The sequence below is a fragment of the Gymnoscopelus microlampas genome, assembly GCF_963454915.1.
Source record: "Gymnoscopelus microlampas genome assembly, chromosome: 14".
Lineage (NCBI taxonomy): Eukaryota > Metazoa > Chordata > Actinopteri > Myctophiformes > Myctophidae > Gymnoscopelus > Gymnoscopelus microlampas.
Window position 1 is genome coordinate 13180243 of NC_139951.1, and position 17500 is coordinate 13197742.

The 17500-nt window shown below is 43.7% G+C and overlaps 2 protein-coding genes across 2 annotated transcripts in view; both read left to right on the forward strand.

Moving 5' to 3' along the window:
* The window catches only part of LOC311059726 (integrin beta-3-like), a 42072-nt gene that overhangs the window by 18817 nt on the left and 5755 nt on the right, over positions 1-17500 (forward strand). The window contains exons 12-14 of the mRNA XM_084077758.1: positions 8216-8438; positions 9686-9786; positions 10705-10827. Coding sequence (XP_083933884.1) covers positions 8216-8438; positions 9686-9786; positions 10705-10827 — 447 coding nt within the window. The remainder of the gene's footprint in view (positions 1-8215; positions 8439-9685; positions 9787-10704; positions 10828-17500) is intronic.
* LOC311059727 (heat shock 70 kDa protein-like) lies at positions 14572-16679 on the forward strand. Its single transcript, XM_084077759.1, has one exon. The coding sequence runs from the start codon at positions 14721-14723 to the stop codon at positions 16671-16673; it is 1953 nt and encodes a 650-aa protein (XP_083933885.1). The 5' UTR covers positions 14572-14720; the 3' UTR covers positions 16674-16679.

Below are 17500 nucleotides of genomic sequence, written 5' to 3' on the forward strand. Positions count from 1 at the left end.
CACACAAATAAATTATAGAAAAAAGTTTAACTTTTCACTGGTAGGCAGGTTTCTGAACTGTCCACAGTCCTCCTCTGAGACACAGAGTGAGTAGACAGAAATGGTGCCATCTTATAATGGACATTAGTGAGGACCAATTATATGAAGATAGGTTGAGAATGGGTGAAGCACTCCTTTAAAGAGATTTAGTTTATTAGTTTATGGAACAGGAATAACATAGGACAAGGAACATAATGTGGTCATGATTTCCCAGAGGAGGTGACATTTGGGAACCGGACAAAACCAGCTCAGAACTAAGTGGTTCAAGGTGTTTGTGAAAACTGTCCAATGTCCATGGCCTGAGTTGAAACCATGTGTCCGAATCACGGTCACATTTACGGGTCAATTATGAATGCATTTCACTTCATTTCTACAGATATTTTAACCACTTATACCCTATACTTTGTTGACCGGTGTCTCCCAGGGCTTTATACTCGGTCTGCTCCTCTCTTGCCTCTACACCAAATCTCTCATTGCCGAATGTTGACACCAGAATAGGGATGCTAGGGTTCATGTTGTTGAAGAAATGTGTTGAGAAGGGGATGATTTGTTAGTGTTCAAACAGTGGATAAATTGGTGCGTCTGGGTTCCTAGGAGTGTTTCAGAGAGAGAGAGAGAGAGAGAGAGAAAGAGAGAGAGTTTCCTTGACGGCCAGCGTTGGCAGTCTCTCTCATCACCTCAGTGGCTTGCTTGCTGCTGCACCACCTCATCTGGCTGGAATTACATACAATAACAGTCCTGCTTCTGCCCCAGGACACAGCCACTCATAACAAACACACTGCTCTGTGTGCTGGTCATAAATGTCCTCACAAGAGGAGCAGAACGCTCCCGGGACATCTTGTTGGCCCGTCACAACAACTACAAGAGGTTATGTTAGGGACTGGACTCAGGCTCTATGCACAGCAGCCATATTTGAATGACATTGGGCATCTTCCTTACTTCCTTCACAGGTCTTATCAATACTAATTAAGGCTGGACCACACTTTGAGACCCACTGGTGTAGCAGAGTGTTTCCAGTCAGCGAACATGCACAATATCAGCACCTTGACCAGAATGGAACACAATCTTAATTAGTATAATTGGTAAGACCTGTGAAGGAAGTAAGGATTTCTGTGTTAATAGGCCTTAATAGGCTCTGTGCATAGAGCCTATTAAGGTTCATTACAGTAGATTGAGGTGCTGTATACTGTAGGTTGGGGTAAGAGTTAACATGGAATATAGTCAGGGTTAGTCAGTCCTGTATTCAAAATGTACTTGAGTAAACGTACAAAAGTACTGGCATCAAAATATACTTAAGTAACAAAAGTTAAAGTACTCATTATTCAGAACACATTTCACGTCTTCAAAATGTATACAATCATTTGGAAATTGCTGATCTACAAGCTCACAACGTGTCACGAGTATATAGGACTGAAGTGGTTAATGTATGTTTTGAGATGAGATGAGATATATTAATCCCGAAGTGAAATTGAGGAACACTCAATGTTTTGTAATAATAATCCAAATCTGAATTAACTAGTAACTGAAGTTTTCAAATAATTGTAGCCGAGTAAAAAGTGCAATATTTGCCTCTGAGATGTATTGGAGTTAAAGAAAAAGTATTGAAAATTGGAAATACTAAAGTAAAGTAAAAAGTACCTCAAAATTGTACTGAAGTACAGTACTTGAGTAGATTTACTTAGTTACTTTCCACCACTGCTGTAGTTGTTATAGTTGTGGTGTGAACTCTGCCATCCACTTGACTAAGAGACGTATTTAAAACTAGATTTATATTATTTATAGTTCCAGTTCTTGATGTGAACAGCCCTTTATGGGTCGGAGAATGATAAATGTGTAGTAAGATAAATGTGTGTGTGTGTGTGTGTGTGTGTGTGTGTGTGTGTGTGTGTGTGTGTGTGTGTGTGTGTGTGTGTGTGTGTGTGTGTGCGTGTGCGTGTGCGTGTGTGCGTGTGCGTGTGTGTTTCTGCAGTCTCAACCATGCATTAGTTTTGTGTGTTTGTGTTTGAACCAAGGTGCAGACAGAGTGAGGGCCAGCCAGTTCAGCAGAGTTCACACACACACACACACACACACACACACACACACACACACACACACACACACACACACACACACACACACACACACACACACACACACACACACACACACACACACACACACACACACACAGGTTGAGTCATATGCAGCCAGTGACTCCTTGTACATGAAGATGACTTTACTTCACACACTGAAGTCCTGCTGTAATCCAGGTGTCTATGTTGCCTTAGTCTACTCTCGTTTAGACCAGTGGTGTAAAGTAACTAAGTACATTTACTCAAACATGTACTTAAGTAAAATGTTTAGGTCTTTTTTACTGTACTGGAGTATATCCAATCTTCTGTACTTTTACTTCTACTCCACTACATCTCAAAGGCTCCACTCCACTACAAATATTTGAAAACTTTAGTTGAACTAGTTACTTTGTAGATTTTGATTATTATTACAAAACATACCACTTCAGCCCTATATACATTTTGGCAATTTGAAAATAGCCGATCTACAAGCTTGCGACGCATTGTGAGCTTGTAGATCTGCTATTTTAAAAACGATTTTTATACATTTGAAAACTTGTGAAACGGGCCATTCAGCATAATGGGTACTTTCTACTTTTGGTACTTTTAAGAACCTTTTCATACCAATACTTTTATACTTTTAGTTTTACTCAAGTACATTTTGAATTCCGGATTTTACTTGTAACTGTAATATTTTTACGTAAGTAAAACATTTGAGTACTTTTTCCGCCTCTGGTTTAGACTACTGTAATGCCCTCTACTCTGGCTTCAGTAAAAGCTCTTTACATCGCCTGCAGTTGGTACAGAATGCAGCAGCTAGACTCATCACTGGTACTAGGAGATTTGAGCACATAATCCCAGTTTTAGCTGCTCTATGCTGGCTGCCAGTCACTTGGCCATTTTACTGGCAGGAAAATCTGTATTTTGCTGCTGTGGTTGTGCAGTTTAAGGTGAGGATTTGTTTAAATACCATTTGGGCTTTTGCTTCCTTGTTTTTTTCCGTTGCTTTAACCTCAGCAGCAAAATATTTGAAGGATAGAATAGAATAAGCAACGCCAACCCTTTAGCCATGCCCTGAGGAAGACCTGTGGGTCAAAATTGTGTATGCCCTGACACAATAAAGGCTTTGTAACTTTTATCCTTGCTCATCCTGAGTGTGCTTGGAGTTCGCCTAAGGGCTTTTCCTTTCATCTAACTCTAGGCTGAGAGTTGAGAGTATTTGAACTTCCAACCTTTGGACGTGCTCCTGAAATTACAGCTTTGGTTTGTCAATGTCGTTTTATAGCAAAATGAAACAGAAACAGTTTGTCACATAACATCCATTTAAACCCTTGAAATGCTTCAACCTGGCACACAGCTGGTGTTTGCGCTGTGCTGCTGCTAGCGTACATGCTTCGCACATGACGTCTTTCCGAGCCTCGACCTAGTCAGCGAAGAATGCAGCGCAGACCGTTTGTCAGCAACTTAAACAGACCTTTTCGGTTCATTGTTGGTTGGTTTGGGGTCGACGTTCTTTCTCGTAAGGACGCTGTTCCTTCCCTGTACAGTATTCTGTGATCATTTCTTTCCATATGAGGGTGTAAGACAGGAGGCGTTATAGCAGGACACAGGAACAGTGTAACTGCATGAGTCACTGTAAAAAGTGGAAAATGTGCGGAATTAGTGTGAATGTCTCTTCAAATAGAATAATATGTAACATGTGCAATGTTGGTTACGTTTGTACACTTAAAGTTAGAGTAACACTGAGGATTTTTACTGAATAGACAACTTTTGGCTAATGGCAGACAGCCAGACACACGCGCGCGCACACACACACACACACACACACACACACACACACACACACACACACACACACACACACACACACACACACACACACACACACACACACACACACACACACACACACACACACACACACACACACACACACACACAGCAAAATGTATTAATTAATGGAAAACAGCCAATAGTGAAAAATCAAAAAATAATTGGAATAAAAAGTATGTACTTGGCCATAATCTTCTCTTATGGGGGTCCCTGGCACAATTATTTTTCAGATGGGGGTCCGCGAACATATTACATATCGTCTCTGTCGGGTTGAATAATGAAATGTCCAAAATTGTTTCTTTTCAAGATTCAAATTCAAAAATAGCAAAAGTAACAGATCGACAAGCTCAAAACGCGTCGCTTCACGCCACGTTTCGAGCTTGTGGATCTGCTACTTTTGTTGCCTTTGTGTGACGCTGTAGGCGTTCATTTACGGAAAAAATGGAATATGGAGATAAGAGGTTTATGCCCGACAGCAACCATATCAATTTGTGGGGTCCTTGACATGAACATGTTTGAGTAAACACGGCTCCAGCAGGGTCATTTAGTGCTGTATGTGGCGTATCTCAGGTCAAACAGCAGGTTTTTTTTTCCACTAGCACAGTGGCACACAGAAATGTTTCCCTGGCCTGGCACATAACTAACATGACTTCACCCGAACCTCAGGCTGCCCTCCTCCAACCATTAAAGCCCTCTGTTGTGCTGTCACAGCCGTGTTTTTTTGGCTGTGTTCCCCCGAGAGCCCAAAACATTATCATGAAAATACCACACTGCTTACTCACTGGCTGACATGGGTGTCACTGCGCTAAAAATAAAACCCCAAGTTTGGTCAAAGACGAGCCAAGAGAGAAACACTCCGAATTGGTCTGTGCGTATTAGTACGACTGCAACTGTGTGTGTTCATGTGTGTTTGTGCGTGCATGTGTGCGTACTTGTATCACTATACTTGTGAGGCCCCACAAGTATAGTAAAATGTGAGCAATGGACATTGTGAGGACTCTTGTCCTCGTCCTCATAAGAGAAATGGATGTTTCATGGTTAAAAAAGATTTTTAGAGTTAAGCTCCTTACACACCGGGGGCGACTTTTTCATGCGAATAATACGTTTTTAAAAGAAACCTTATAAAGTCAATGCAAGCTTCCACAGAGCGAAAAAGCGAAGCGAAAAAGCGCCTTTTAATTATTCGGAACGAGTCCGAATTTTGCGTATATTCGCATAATCGCCGGTGTGTAATGACCTTTAGGATCACAATTAGGAAATTATTCAATTTTCAGCCTTAATGTTAGGTATAATTTTTTTTTTTAAATGGCATTCATAAAATCGCTGTTCTAAGATGTTGATGTCCTCACAAGTACTGTATAGTATTACAAACGTGTGTGTGTGTGTGTGTGTGTGTGTGTGTGTGTGTGTGTGTGTGTGTGTGTGTGTGTGTGTGTGTGTGTGTGTGTATGTGTGTGTGTGTGTGTGTGTGTGTGTGTGTGTGTGTGTGTGTGTGTGAGATCCATTCTTCTAACCCCTCCACAGAAGGGTGTAATTACAGTGCTGAGGTCTGTGGTCAGCGCTGTTTGCTTGTGGATAATCATTTATCCAGTCAGGAGCGTTCCAAACGCTTTCCGCTCTCATTGTTTTATCAGCGAGTACGCCACAACAGCACTGTCACTCCATGGATCACACACCCAGAATAGATCTCTCTCTCTCTCTCACACACACACACACACACACACACACACACACACACACACACACACACACACACACACAGCCTGACACAGACAAACGCACACACATACTGTAAAAACACGCTCGCAAACACATTCATACACATACACACATTCTTACACATATTAATTCTGCGCACGCAAGCAGGCGAACGCAGACAGACAGACAGACAGACAGACAGACAGACACAGAGTGCGAGTCACACATTGAAACACTGAATCATGCTGACCAATAAAAACAGACCCCTAGACAGACACCACAAGTGGAACACAAAAAAAAAAGAATTCTCATTTTTAGAAAAACAATGGAATTAAGTCCAGATCTGTAACAACAGTTCCTCAAACGCACCGCTGTGTGTGTGTGTGTGTGTGTGTGTGTGTGTGTGTGTGTGTGTGTGTGTGTGTGTGTGTGTGTGTGTGTGTGTGTGTGTGTGTGTGTGTGTGTGTGTGTGTGTGTGTGTGTGTGTGTGTGTGTGTGTGTGTGTGTGTGCGCGTTTGAGGTGTGCGTACTTCTGCTTTCCAGCGTTTGTCTGAGCCCGGGTGCCAAGGAGTCGGCTGCCAAGATCGGCCCATTTTTAGACATAGAAAGGACTTAGTGGAGAGATTACACGTTTTTCATGTGGAAAGAAGAAGAAAGCTTGAGAAGCTTGTACTCTGTCTCTGGGAATGAACGTGTGAACGCAGACGTGTGGAATGCTCGTATCGAGCCCACTTATGTAATCCATGGATCATGCAATGTGTTGTTAGGGCCGACGGAGCGCGACGCTAGAGAGCCGCACAGCACAACCCTGAGCAGTGGTGGACAGTTTTTACCACGTTATATCGTTGCTGTCAGGCAGAAACCTCTTATCTCCATATTTTAACTTTTTGTGTTTTTTCGTAAATTAACGCCCTACTTGATCAGACTACAGCGTCACACAAAAGCATAAAAAGTAGCAGATCTACAAGCGCGAAACGCGCCGCGAAACGCTGCTATTTCTTAATTTGAATCTTGAAAAGTAACAGTTTTGGACGTATGAGGTTGCCACCCGACAGAGACGATATATTACTGTATTATTATTGCTTTCCCCAGTAACTAGTTGTGTAAGTAAGCCTTGCCGAGCCATGTGGCCTATTGGGTAGGAGCCTATGTGCTTTTTCTGTAGCGTGAGGCGGCATGATGTACTCCCTGCACTTCTATTGAGACCTTTAGATTGTGTCAAAGGTCATGTCTCACCTAGACACAGGATCTGAGCAAGCAGGCAGGCTCTATTAGCTCAAATGGTAAAGATTTCAAACCGGGTTCAAAGTGGATCGAAGTTACATAGTGCAGCTTTAAGCTTATAATTTATGATGTGACATATTATTAGCTTGTAGATCTGTTCTTTTAAGCATGCACCCTCTGGCAAGATTGACGGAACATGTACCGTGTAAACTAATACCATAACATAACTTCTGATGTAACTTGTTGCTTGATGCCAAGTAAAAAGTAATGAGGATTTAGTAACGTATTACTCTTCCTGGGTTACTTGGCCTATACCCTACACTGATCATAAGTGTTCATTTCACTTCTAAGAGTGTGAAAATGGATCCTTACAGGTAACTTTTCACACTCTTAGTGGTTAAATGAACACCCGTCGTTGTGCTGTGAGTAATGTCGGCCCGTACTGTAATAACCACCCTGTTTTGTTTTGGCACCGCGAGGCCACTTAGAGGGAAATTGAAACTCTAACGTATAAATACATATTAAAAATGGGTGTTGTGTACAGTATGTGTATAAGCAGACCCAGTATTTGGGCTTCAATGTTCACCTCTCACAACTACTATCTGTCCTGTTCTCTTCTCGTTCCATGATGAAGTGCTCGTTGGTAAATATCAACTCTGGATGCACTGATATCTCTGAGCTTGGTGGTTGTAGTTGTTGTTGTTTGATTGTCTGTGTTTATCGCAGGGTGTCTTTTTATGGCTATAAAGCATATTTATGTGGACAACAATCATTGTTGTCTTCTATTCCATTCGGTTCTATTCCTATTCATCTTTCCCTCCCCCATAACCTTATTTCATTGCATTCCATTCTATTTTAACTCTCCTCTCTTCTCTTCTCTTCTCTTCTCTTCTCTTCTCTTCTCTTCTCTTCTCTTCTCTTCTCTTCTCTTCTCTTCTCTTCTCTTCTCTTCTCTTCTCTTCTCTTCTCTTCTCTTCTAGTCTATTGGTCATGCATCTCCCTCCCCGGATAACCACTTAAACCCTATACTTAGTTGACTGGATTCCCAAGGGCTCTATTACTTGGCCCCTGTTTTCACTCTACACTACATACAATATATCAGCTGTAAATGGCAATCTACATGCTCACAACGTTTCCTGTTGTGACGCATTGTGAGCTTGTAGATCTGCTACTTTTGCTGAATATTAGCCCTGGAAAAGGGATGCTAGGGTTATTACATTGTATTGTATTGTATTCCTTTGGTCATGTACAGCATCGCTCTCTCTCCCCATAACCTTATTACATTGCATCGTATTGTATTATTTCTCTACAGGACATGGTGTGTGACTGTGCTTTAACATTGTATTGTATTGATCATTGCTCTACAGGACATGGGGTGTGTGACTGTGGTTTCTGCCAGTGTGCTCCGGACTGGCAGGGTGAGAACTGTAACTGTTCCCGTCGCACTGACACCTGCATGTCCAGCCTGGGCCTGCTGTGCAGCGGCAGGGGCCAGTGTGTGTGCGGGGCCTGCGAGTGCACCCAGCCCGGGGCCTACGGGGCAACCTGCGATAAATGCCCCACCTGCCCCGACGCCTGCACCATGAAGAAGTGAGACACTGCACGTGCGCGCGCGCGCACACGCACACACAAGCACACACACACACACACACACACACACACACACACACACACACACACACACACACGCACACACACACACACACACGCGCACACACACACACACACACACACACAGTACACAAGTAAGCATGTCTTGCACATAAAGCATGTTTGAACAGTATACATACACACATAATAGAAGACGGAGTACTGAGGAGTGTCTTTTTGGATTATGTCTTAAACGTTTTAACCAATGCTGGTTTTCCTATAGTTTTCATACTTTACACTCTATACTATACTATCTATATATACAATTTGAATCCTGCGCCATGTCGGTTGTCCGTATGCGACGCCAGTGTGACGGTGTGACGTAATCTGACATCACGATGACGACGCCAGTGTGACGTAATCTCACGACAGCATGACATCACATGACATCACATCCTACCTATAAATTCTAGGATGCCGTCAGATCGCACCAGTTCGACGGCTTCCATAGTGGGTTTTGGTCATTGGAGAGGTGATGCACGTCACCTCTTTCTGAAGTGGGTACTTTCAAAGCCTGCCGTGGATTTAGGAGAGCACAAAACTCTCTCTCACACTGTGAGGTGCCTGTAAGGTGGCACTGCAAAGTGAACGACGCGTCACGCTAGACGTTCGGGCCTAGACGTTCGGGCCGCGTTCGGGCCGCGTAGCGGAATGGCTTCAGTGGAACAAATACGATGTATTCAACATTTGTATTGCATCTGCATACCAGTGATGCAGTGGAATCGGATTTTAACCCATTAAGACCTGAGGCCGATTCTGTGCCATGGGACACCAAAATGATTTGTGTTACATAAAAAAGAATAGCAGAAAATAAATAAAAAATAGCAGATGTACAAGGTCACAGTGCGGCAGTGCTATTTTTGAGAACCACTGTTCTACATCCTAAGAGTTTTCTGAAAAGCGTATGTTGCTACAGTATATATATATATATATATATATATATATATGTATATATAGCTAAAATCCAAGATGCTTTCCCGATTTTGAAAAAAAAAAAAATCTCTGAAAGTATACAAATGGATAAAGTGTTACTGAGGATTTGACTGTATAAGCTGCACTGATTGTGTGTGTGTGTGTGTGTGTGTGTGTGTGTGTGTGTGTGTGTGTGTGTGTGTGTGTGTGTGTGTGTGTGTGTGTGTGTGTGTGTGTGTGTGTGTGTGTGTGTGTGCGTGTGTGCGCGTGTGCAGGGAGTGTGTGGAGTGTAAGCACTTCAAGAGAGGCAAACTGTTTGAGGACAACAGCTGCTCCCGTATCTGCAGGGACGAGATAGAACTGGTGGAGAACATAGGTAAGACCACTGACCCGACCACTCAAACATCTATACCTCTCACAATACCTCCCACTTTTTTAACTTTTGTAAACCTGTGATGTGACAATAAATCTGATTCTGATTCTAAAGGCTTCAAGGACCTTTTGTATTTCGCAATGTCAGTCCTTTCGCATATGACCCGATAGCCGAATGGTTAGGGCGCATTGGCAAAATTAATTCTTCAGCATGTCCCTGGTTCAACTTCCGGTCGGCAGGACTGTTTGCTGGTTGTCATTCCGCTGCTCTCTGCCCGCCCTTCCTGTCTCTCTGATGCTATCGAAATAAAGCAGAAATGCCACAAAAATAATCTTTCAAAACAACAACAACTGTGAGATCTCTCAGGTCTTCTGACTAAGGTTAGGGTTAAGGCTAGGCTAAAACCTAACAGTGGCACAGCCTTTGGTAGACCGTGCATTTATATAGCATTCATATAGCACCTTTATACAAAGCACTTTACAATGTGCGACCGACGGCATAGGAAACCATGCAAGGCGCCAACCTGCTCATTGGGAGCTGTTAGGGGTTAGTCATTGTCTTGTTCAAGGACACTTTGACACTAACCCAGCGGGAGCCGGAGATCAACCTTCCGATTCCCAATAATCAGTCGCTCTGCAGAGTCACTGCAGCCCCTGTCGTTGTAGGTCCAACTCTTTGGAACACAGAGAAAACTCACTTGTTTCATAAGCATTTTGTTTACCGATGTTGCCTTCTGTGTAGTTTTGCGTAATCTTTTTATGAAATTACTGATTCAAGTGAAAAACATGATGCATCATTGTGTCAACAGCTGACGTAGTTGTTGATGCCAGTTAAAATGTAAGATGTATAAGCATTCCATCTCAGGTCGTCCACACACTGATACCATTGTTTCTTGCCTCATTCCATCTGTGCTCCGTCTAGTGTTCCATGACACCAACGCAGTGAACTGTACGTACAAAGATGAGAATGACTGCGTCGAGCGCTTCCAGTACTATGAAGACAAGACGAGCGGCAAGTCCATCCTGTTTGTGGTCAAAGAGCCTGGTAAGAAGCACAGACCTGTGTGTCCTGTGAGATGTATAGATCTGTAGGCGAGTCCTGTAAGATTCATAGATACAGTGTGTAGGTACAGGTGTGTCCTGGCAAGTTACCTTAGAGGCACACCGTGACTATACTGTGAATTTCTAGACCTAAAGAAGCGATATCGGAAGACATGTATTTAGCATCCCAGATTCAGAACCTACACTAAAACCTACAAACTAGTTGTGTAAACTATTGCATTATAGTACATTTGTGTAAAAACACTTCATTTCAAGCTGCAAGATGCTCCATACTGTAGCAATGTGACCAGTGGAGAGGTTTAAAAAGCTGCTGTTGTAAAATGACTCTCCTCTTTTTCACAGTTCTTATGGCACCCTTTTTGATTGTAACCTATATCTAGAAATAAGACAACAACTCATGGTATTATGTAAAGGGATATTTCACTTTCAAACATGTTTGGGGTCATTTTAACATCTACTCTGGCTTTTGTGAGCCAAAGTAGATGTCTCAGTGTCTGATAAAAGGAATTTCAAATATCTCATGCTGGTGCTCCCAAAAGCAGACGTTAAAATGACCCTTTAACTACTTAAGCCAAATTGTATACTTGAAAAGTGGGCATTTTCGCCTATTATGACATGCCCAAAATAGGCCTGCCACGGTTAATTTGGTTAACAAAAGAACATGTGAACAAATTGTGCAAAACCACCCTGTCACTTCCTTTTTGCCGTGGCAAAATATGGTGAATAACGCGGACAGAAAACCCATCCAGTGCCTCATTACCAGACATTAACACAAACTTTCATCTCCCCGGCATTCTTGCTCTCCACTCCATCCTGTTCAGCATGCCTCTTCACCCTTCACCTCCTTCCTCTTCTTGTTAAGGAGGAGTGTGTGTGTGTGTGTGTGTGTGTGTGTGTGTGTGTGTGTGTGTGTGTGTGTGTGTGTGTGTGTGTGTGTGTGTGTGTGTGTGTGTGTGTGTGTGTGTGTGTGTGTGTGTGTGTGTGTGTGTGTGTGTGTGTGTGCGTGCGTGCGTGCGTGCGTGCGTGCGCGCGCGCGCGCGCGTGTAATCACCCCCGGTGCCTGCGGGGGTAAAGTCTGTCCCGGGCCAGGGGTTTTTGAGCTGTTTAATGGACGCGTGGGTTTCATTTAGGGAGCGACTAGGTAGGGAGGAAATGCGCCGCACATCCCTTGAACGTGGGAGTGCCCCGCTGAGAAGAAGAGGGTCGTAAAAAACGCGTAGCTCCGTTCCTCTGGAGGAACGCGCTGATGCCACACAATCCTGAGGCGGGAAGGTAGAGGAGAGGGGGAGGGAGGGAGAGAGAGAGAGAGAGAGAGAGAGAGAGAGAGAGAGAGAGAGAGAGAGAGAGAGAGAGAGAGAGAGAGAGAGTCATGTGTTGTAGATGACGGTTGAATGTAGAACAGAGTGACCCAAAATACATAATAATAATTGCATTTTACCCATCCTATCAGGAGCAGTGGGCGCTATGAGGGCAGCGCCCGGGAGCTGTTAAGGGGTTAAGTGTCTTGCTCAGGGACACTTCGACCTTTCCCAGGCGGCCTCTCTCTACCCATTCAGCTATGGCCTCCCTTGTTTTTCTTTCTTCATCATGTCATGTCTTGTGTGCTTACTGCTGCACTGTATCACTTTAGTTGTACTCTGCTGGGAAACTCTAAACTCTACTCTAAAAGTAATCACTGAAACATGAAAAATGAAACATTTCAGAAGGCAGAGGCGAGTGATAGAAGAGGAAGAACAGAGCAGGAGACAAACTAGCAATAATCTATTAAACCGTTCTTTCAGCAGGCTGGCTGACGGAGCACATTCTCAGGCTCTCATGGAGCTCATTGCTGTGTTTTGACTGGGATCAGGTGCGCTGGTCAGCTGGAGAACATCTTGAATTTCTTCCGTTTCAAAAAATTCAACAAAGTAACAAAACAAATTTGTGCAAACAAGCATATTCCTTAGTTAGATGTGAAGCCACACATCCCTGCTCAGCCATCAACTAGTAAAAAAGGGGTTTGTGAAAACATAGTGGAACGTGGTTCCCTTCCAGTAAATATTTGAATAGAAGATTCCCGATGCGTTACTTATTCTCTCAAAGTTCTCTTAACATACTGTTGTGTATAATATACAGCATATTTTATGATCCATCTCACAAGAAATTACCATTATAACTCTAAGCTTAACAGTAATGTGACTTACAGTAGGCCTACTGTTACACATGAAAATCTATTGGGTTTCTGATAATGCCCATGTCCCTAAAGTCAGGTCAGTAACAAGAACATAGAAAAATACTAAAAATGTTATATAAAATAGGAAGTAATTTATAAAGATGAGAGAATCCTAAAGGTGTGTATCGAGCTTGAGGACGCCATTCAAAGTAATAGGGCGACAGAAAAGAACAGGGCGGCTGTGTCCATTGAGTTATAGGGAGAAGTGGCGGCATGTCCAATTTGTTTTCTCAAGCTACTATATATAGTTGAGCTGGGTGGCTTATTGCCAACCTTACCTTTTGACCACCACATTGCACCATGTATCAAATACTTAGAGATTAATATAAGAAGTTTCATGGCTTTATGTTGATACAGTGTACTGAGTCACTGTAGACAGTCCGATCCTCAGTGTTATGTTTACTTAAAACACAGACATTGCAGGGTACACAACCTTTCAGCCACAGTTGGCCTTCATCAGGTGTAGACAATGACATACATACTGTATACAGACAGATGCATTTCAATGGTTTAACTTTTTGCGGCTCAACTAATAAGATTCAAGACAAAACTCCTGGTAGTAAAGTGGTTCCTTACAGCAGCAAGGAGAGTGAAATTGTTTTATCTTACTTTATGAGCTTGAAAATGCATGATAATTATTATCATTATATGAAAGAAAACTACAATTGAATGAAGAAGGATTTAGCAACAAGAAATAAATACACTAGGCTATGTCTAAAATGGAAACATTAAGAAAAGTTAAAGTGCAGTTGATAAAATGCATGAATAGGTGCAGTGATTTGTTTTGGAAGGCCTGGTAGGTCAGCCATAATGACAGTGAACTGAAGAGGATGAAAGGGCTGGTTGAGAGACAGAAGAACAGGAAGTGGTAGAGAGCATTCACGGAGGTAGTGGAGGAGAAGAATGATGGACAGAGGCCAACGGAGGAGAAGAGTGATGGAGAGAGGCCAACGGAGGAGTGGGGCTTTGATGTCGGCCGTAAAAGATGGTGCTGCTGTGCCATTGGCTACAAACAACAGACACCACAACACACACACATGTGTGCGCACGCACGCACGCACGCACGCACGCACGCACGCACGCACGCACGCACGCACGCACACACACACACACACACACACGCGTAGAACATGCACTGCAGGCAGATAGATTGACAAAGACTGTCACAGACAGACATGCATGTGCGCACGCATGCGCGCCCACACACACACACACACACACACACACACACACACACACACATGCGCGCTAACTCGAGGGCAAAAGCTGTGTGCCTGCAACCATGAGAACCTTCAGAACACTGAGTATTTAACACGCTATTTCAGCTCCGTCACCAGCTATGTTAACTCCCACATGAGTGAAGAAATGCAGCTATACTGCTGTGACTGCTGCTTCTTATTATACATCATAGATGGCCTCCATGTTCACTGATGATGTGTACTGCACTAGTATTTCTATATTTGGAAACAATGCCTCTCAGCCACTCACAATGAGAGGTCAGAACTAACTGTGACGTCACGCTGCCATTATAAAAGCGTGTGCAGCTTTAATTTCTTATACAGAGCTAGTTGTAAGTTGTTCCTTTAAAGTAAAGCAGAGTAGAAGCTCAAGTCAAGTACTTATAGTCTATGCATTGTCTTAATTTATATTTGTAAGTATTCAGGATGTCTGCAGCAAAGGGTATCGCTATTGGCATTGACCTGGGGACCACCTACTCCTGTGTGGGGGTTTACCAGCATGGCAAAGTCGAGATCATTGCCAATGACCAGGGAAACAGGACCACCCCCAGCTATGTGGCTTTCACAGAAACGGAGAGACTCATCGGAGATGCAGCCAAGAACCAGGTGGCTATGAACCCTACCAACACCGTGTTTGATGCCAAGCGACTCATTGGCCGCAAGTTTGAGGATGCCGTGGTGCAGTCAGACATGAAGCTCTGGCCCTTTATAGTGGTGAGTGACGGAGGAAAGCCCAAGGTTCAGGTGGAATACAAGGGGGAGAACAAATCCTTCAACCCAGAGGAGATCTCCTCCATGGTCCTGGTAAAGATGAAAGAGATTGCAGAGGCCTACCTGGGCCAGAAGGTGAACAATGCTGTCGTCACAGTCCCAGCATACTTCAACGACTCGCAGAGGCAGGCTACAAAGGATGCTGGCACCATCGCAGGGCTGAATATACTGAGAATAATCAATGAGCCAACTGCAGCTGCCATCGCATACGGACTGGACAAAATCGCATCAGGAGAACGCAACGTCCTAATCTTTGACCTGGGTGGGGGCACCTTCGATGTGTCCATCCTGACGATTGAGGACGGCATCTTTGAAGTGAAGTCTACAGCTGGAGACACTCACCTGGGTGGAGAGGACTTTGACAACCGTGTGGTCAGCCACTTTGTGGAGGAGTTCAAGAGGAAACACAAGAGGGACATCAGCCAAAACAAGAGGGCTCTGAGGAGGTTGCGCACATCTTGCGAGAGGGCTAAGAGAACCCTGTCCTCCAGCTCTCAGGCTAGCATTGAGATCGACTCTCTTTCCGAGGGCATCGACTTCTACACTTCTATCACCAGAGCTCGCTTCGAGGAGCTGTGCTCTGACCTCTTCAGGGGAACATTAGAGCCTGTGGAGAAAGCCCTTAGAGATGCCAAATTGGGCAAGGCAAACATTAATGACGTCGTCCTGGTTGGAGGCTCCACCAGAATCCCCAAGATACAGAAACTCCTGCAGGATTTCTTCAACGGCAGGGAGCTGAACAAGAGCATCAACCCGGATGAGGCGGTGGCTTATGGAGCCGCCGTCCAGGCTGCTATTCTGTCTGGCGATACATCAGGAAACGTTCAGGACCTGCTGCTGCTGGATGTGGCACCTCTGTCCCTGGGCATTGAGACAGCTGGTGGAGTTATGACAAATCTCATTAAACGGAACACCACCATCCCCACTAAACAAACCCAGACCTTCACCACTTACTCCGACAACCAGCCTGGGGTCCACATCCAGGTGTATGAAGGAGAGAGAGGCATGACCAAGGACAACAATCTGTTGGGCAAGTTTGATCTGGCAGGACTCCCACCTACTCCCAGAGGCGTTCCTCAGATCGAGGTGACCTTTGACATCGACGCCAATGGCATCTTGAATGTGTCCGCGTTGGATAAAAGCACAGGTAAAAAGAACAAAATCACCATCACCAACGACAAGGGCCGGCTCAGCAAGGAAGACATCGAGAGGATGGTGCAGGACGCAGACAAATACAAAGCTGAAGATGACATTCAGAGGGACAAGGTCACCGCCAAGAACAACCTGGAATCCTACGCCTTCAGAATGAAGAACAGTGTGCAGGAGGACAGCGTGAAGGGGAAGATCAGCGAAGAGGAGCAGAAGAAGGTCATTGAGCAGTGTGACCAGGCCATAGCCTGGATGGAGAACAACCAGTTGGCTGATAAAGAGGAGTACGAGCATCAGCTCAAAGAGCTGGAGAAAGTGTGTGGGCCGATTATCAGCAAATCGTACGGAGGAGGCGTGCCCGCAGGAGGGATGCCCGCAGGCGGAATGCCTGCAGGTGGAAGCTACAGTGGGGATGCACAAGGAAGTTCCCAAGGCCCGACCATTGAGGAGGTCGACTAAAATGAGATTATGGACTTCACGTAACCCCTAACTGCTCCCTCCCCTGCGCTCAAGTCTGATCACTAATCACGTGGGCAGCATTCATCCCCTGCGGGATCAAATAGGTCTAATTATGATTATTTATGAAATATTATTATTTATAAAATATTATTATTTCACGGTTCATGGCTTTAAAGAAACAATGGAATGCATACTTGTAAATCCAATATCTGTGATTATGGGTTGTTGCCCTTACTGTAGGCTTATTTGAGTTTTGTTGATCATGAATAATTCACTATACTGTATATTTTTGCTAGATTTGTCACCTCTAGTCTCCTACTAGATTGGGAGGAAAAGAATTATTCATTATGTGAGTTTGATAAATAAATGTATATATATTTTTTACAAATAAACCAGCTTTCCACTGCACATCTCTACGCTCAATAAATTAGAAAATGAAAAGTAAAATGTACACGGTCTTGCAAAAGTACCATGATAAAAGGAAAAGCTAATCCGATAATCTTTTTACTCTGACTCCTGTCGGTCCGTTTGTCCATCTGTCCAAACACTGGGCATATATATATCTTTTTGAAATAGGCCTATTTATTAATTTTATATTTTATATCTACATTTATTTTGTATATGAATACATATAATAATTCATTTTATTACATTTAAGGCCCAAGATGTCTACGATATACTGATAACGATATACTGTGCATGTTATACTTTACATTATTTCTGACCATTTTTCAAAGCATACGCGTTGTCTCTGTCAAGCTGAAGGCATGGCCGAGACTATGCTTTGCACCCTGTCCGTCCGTCCGTCCGTCCGTGTGTGTGTGTGT

Bases quoted from the DNA above. Each gene is read 5' to 3' on its own strand.
- LOC311059727 (XM_084077759.1), top strand. From the start codon at position 14,721: ATGTCTGCAGCAAAGGGTATCGCTATTGGCATTGACCTGGGGACCACC.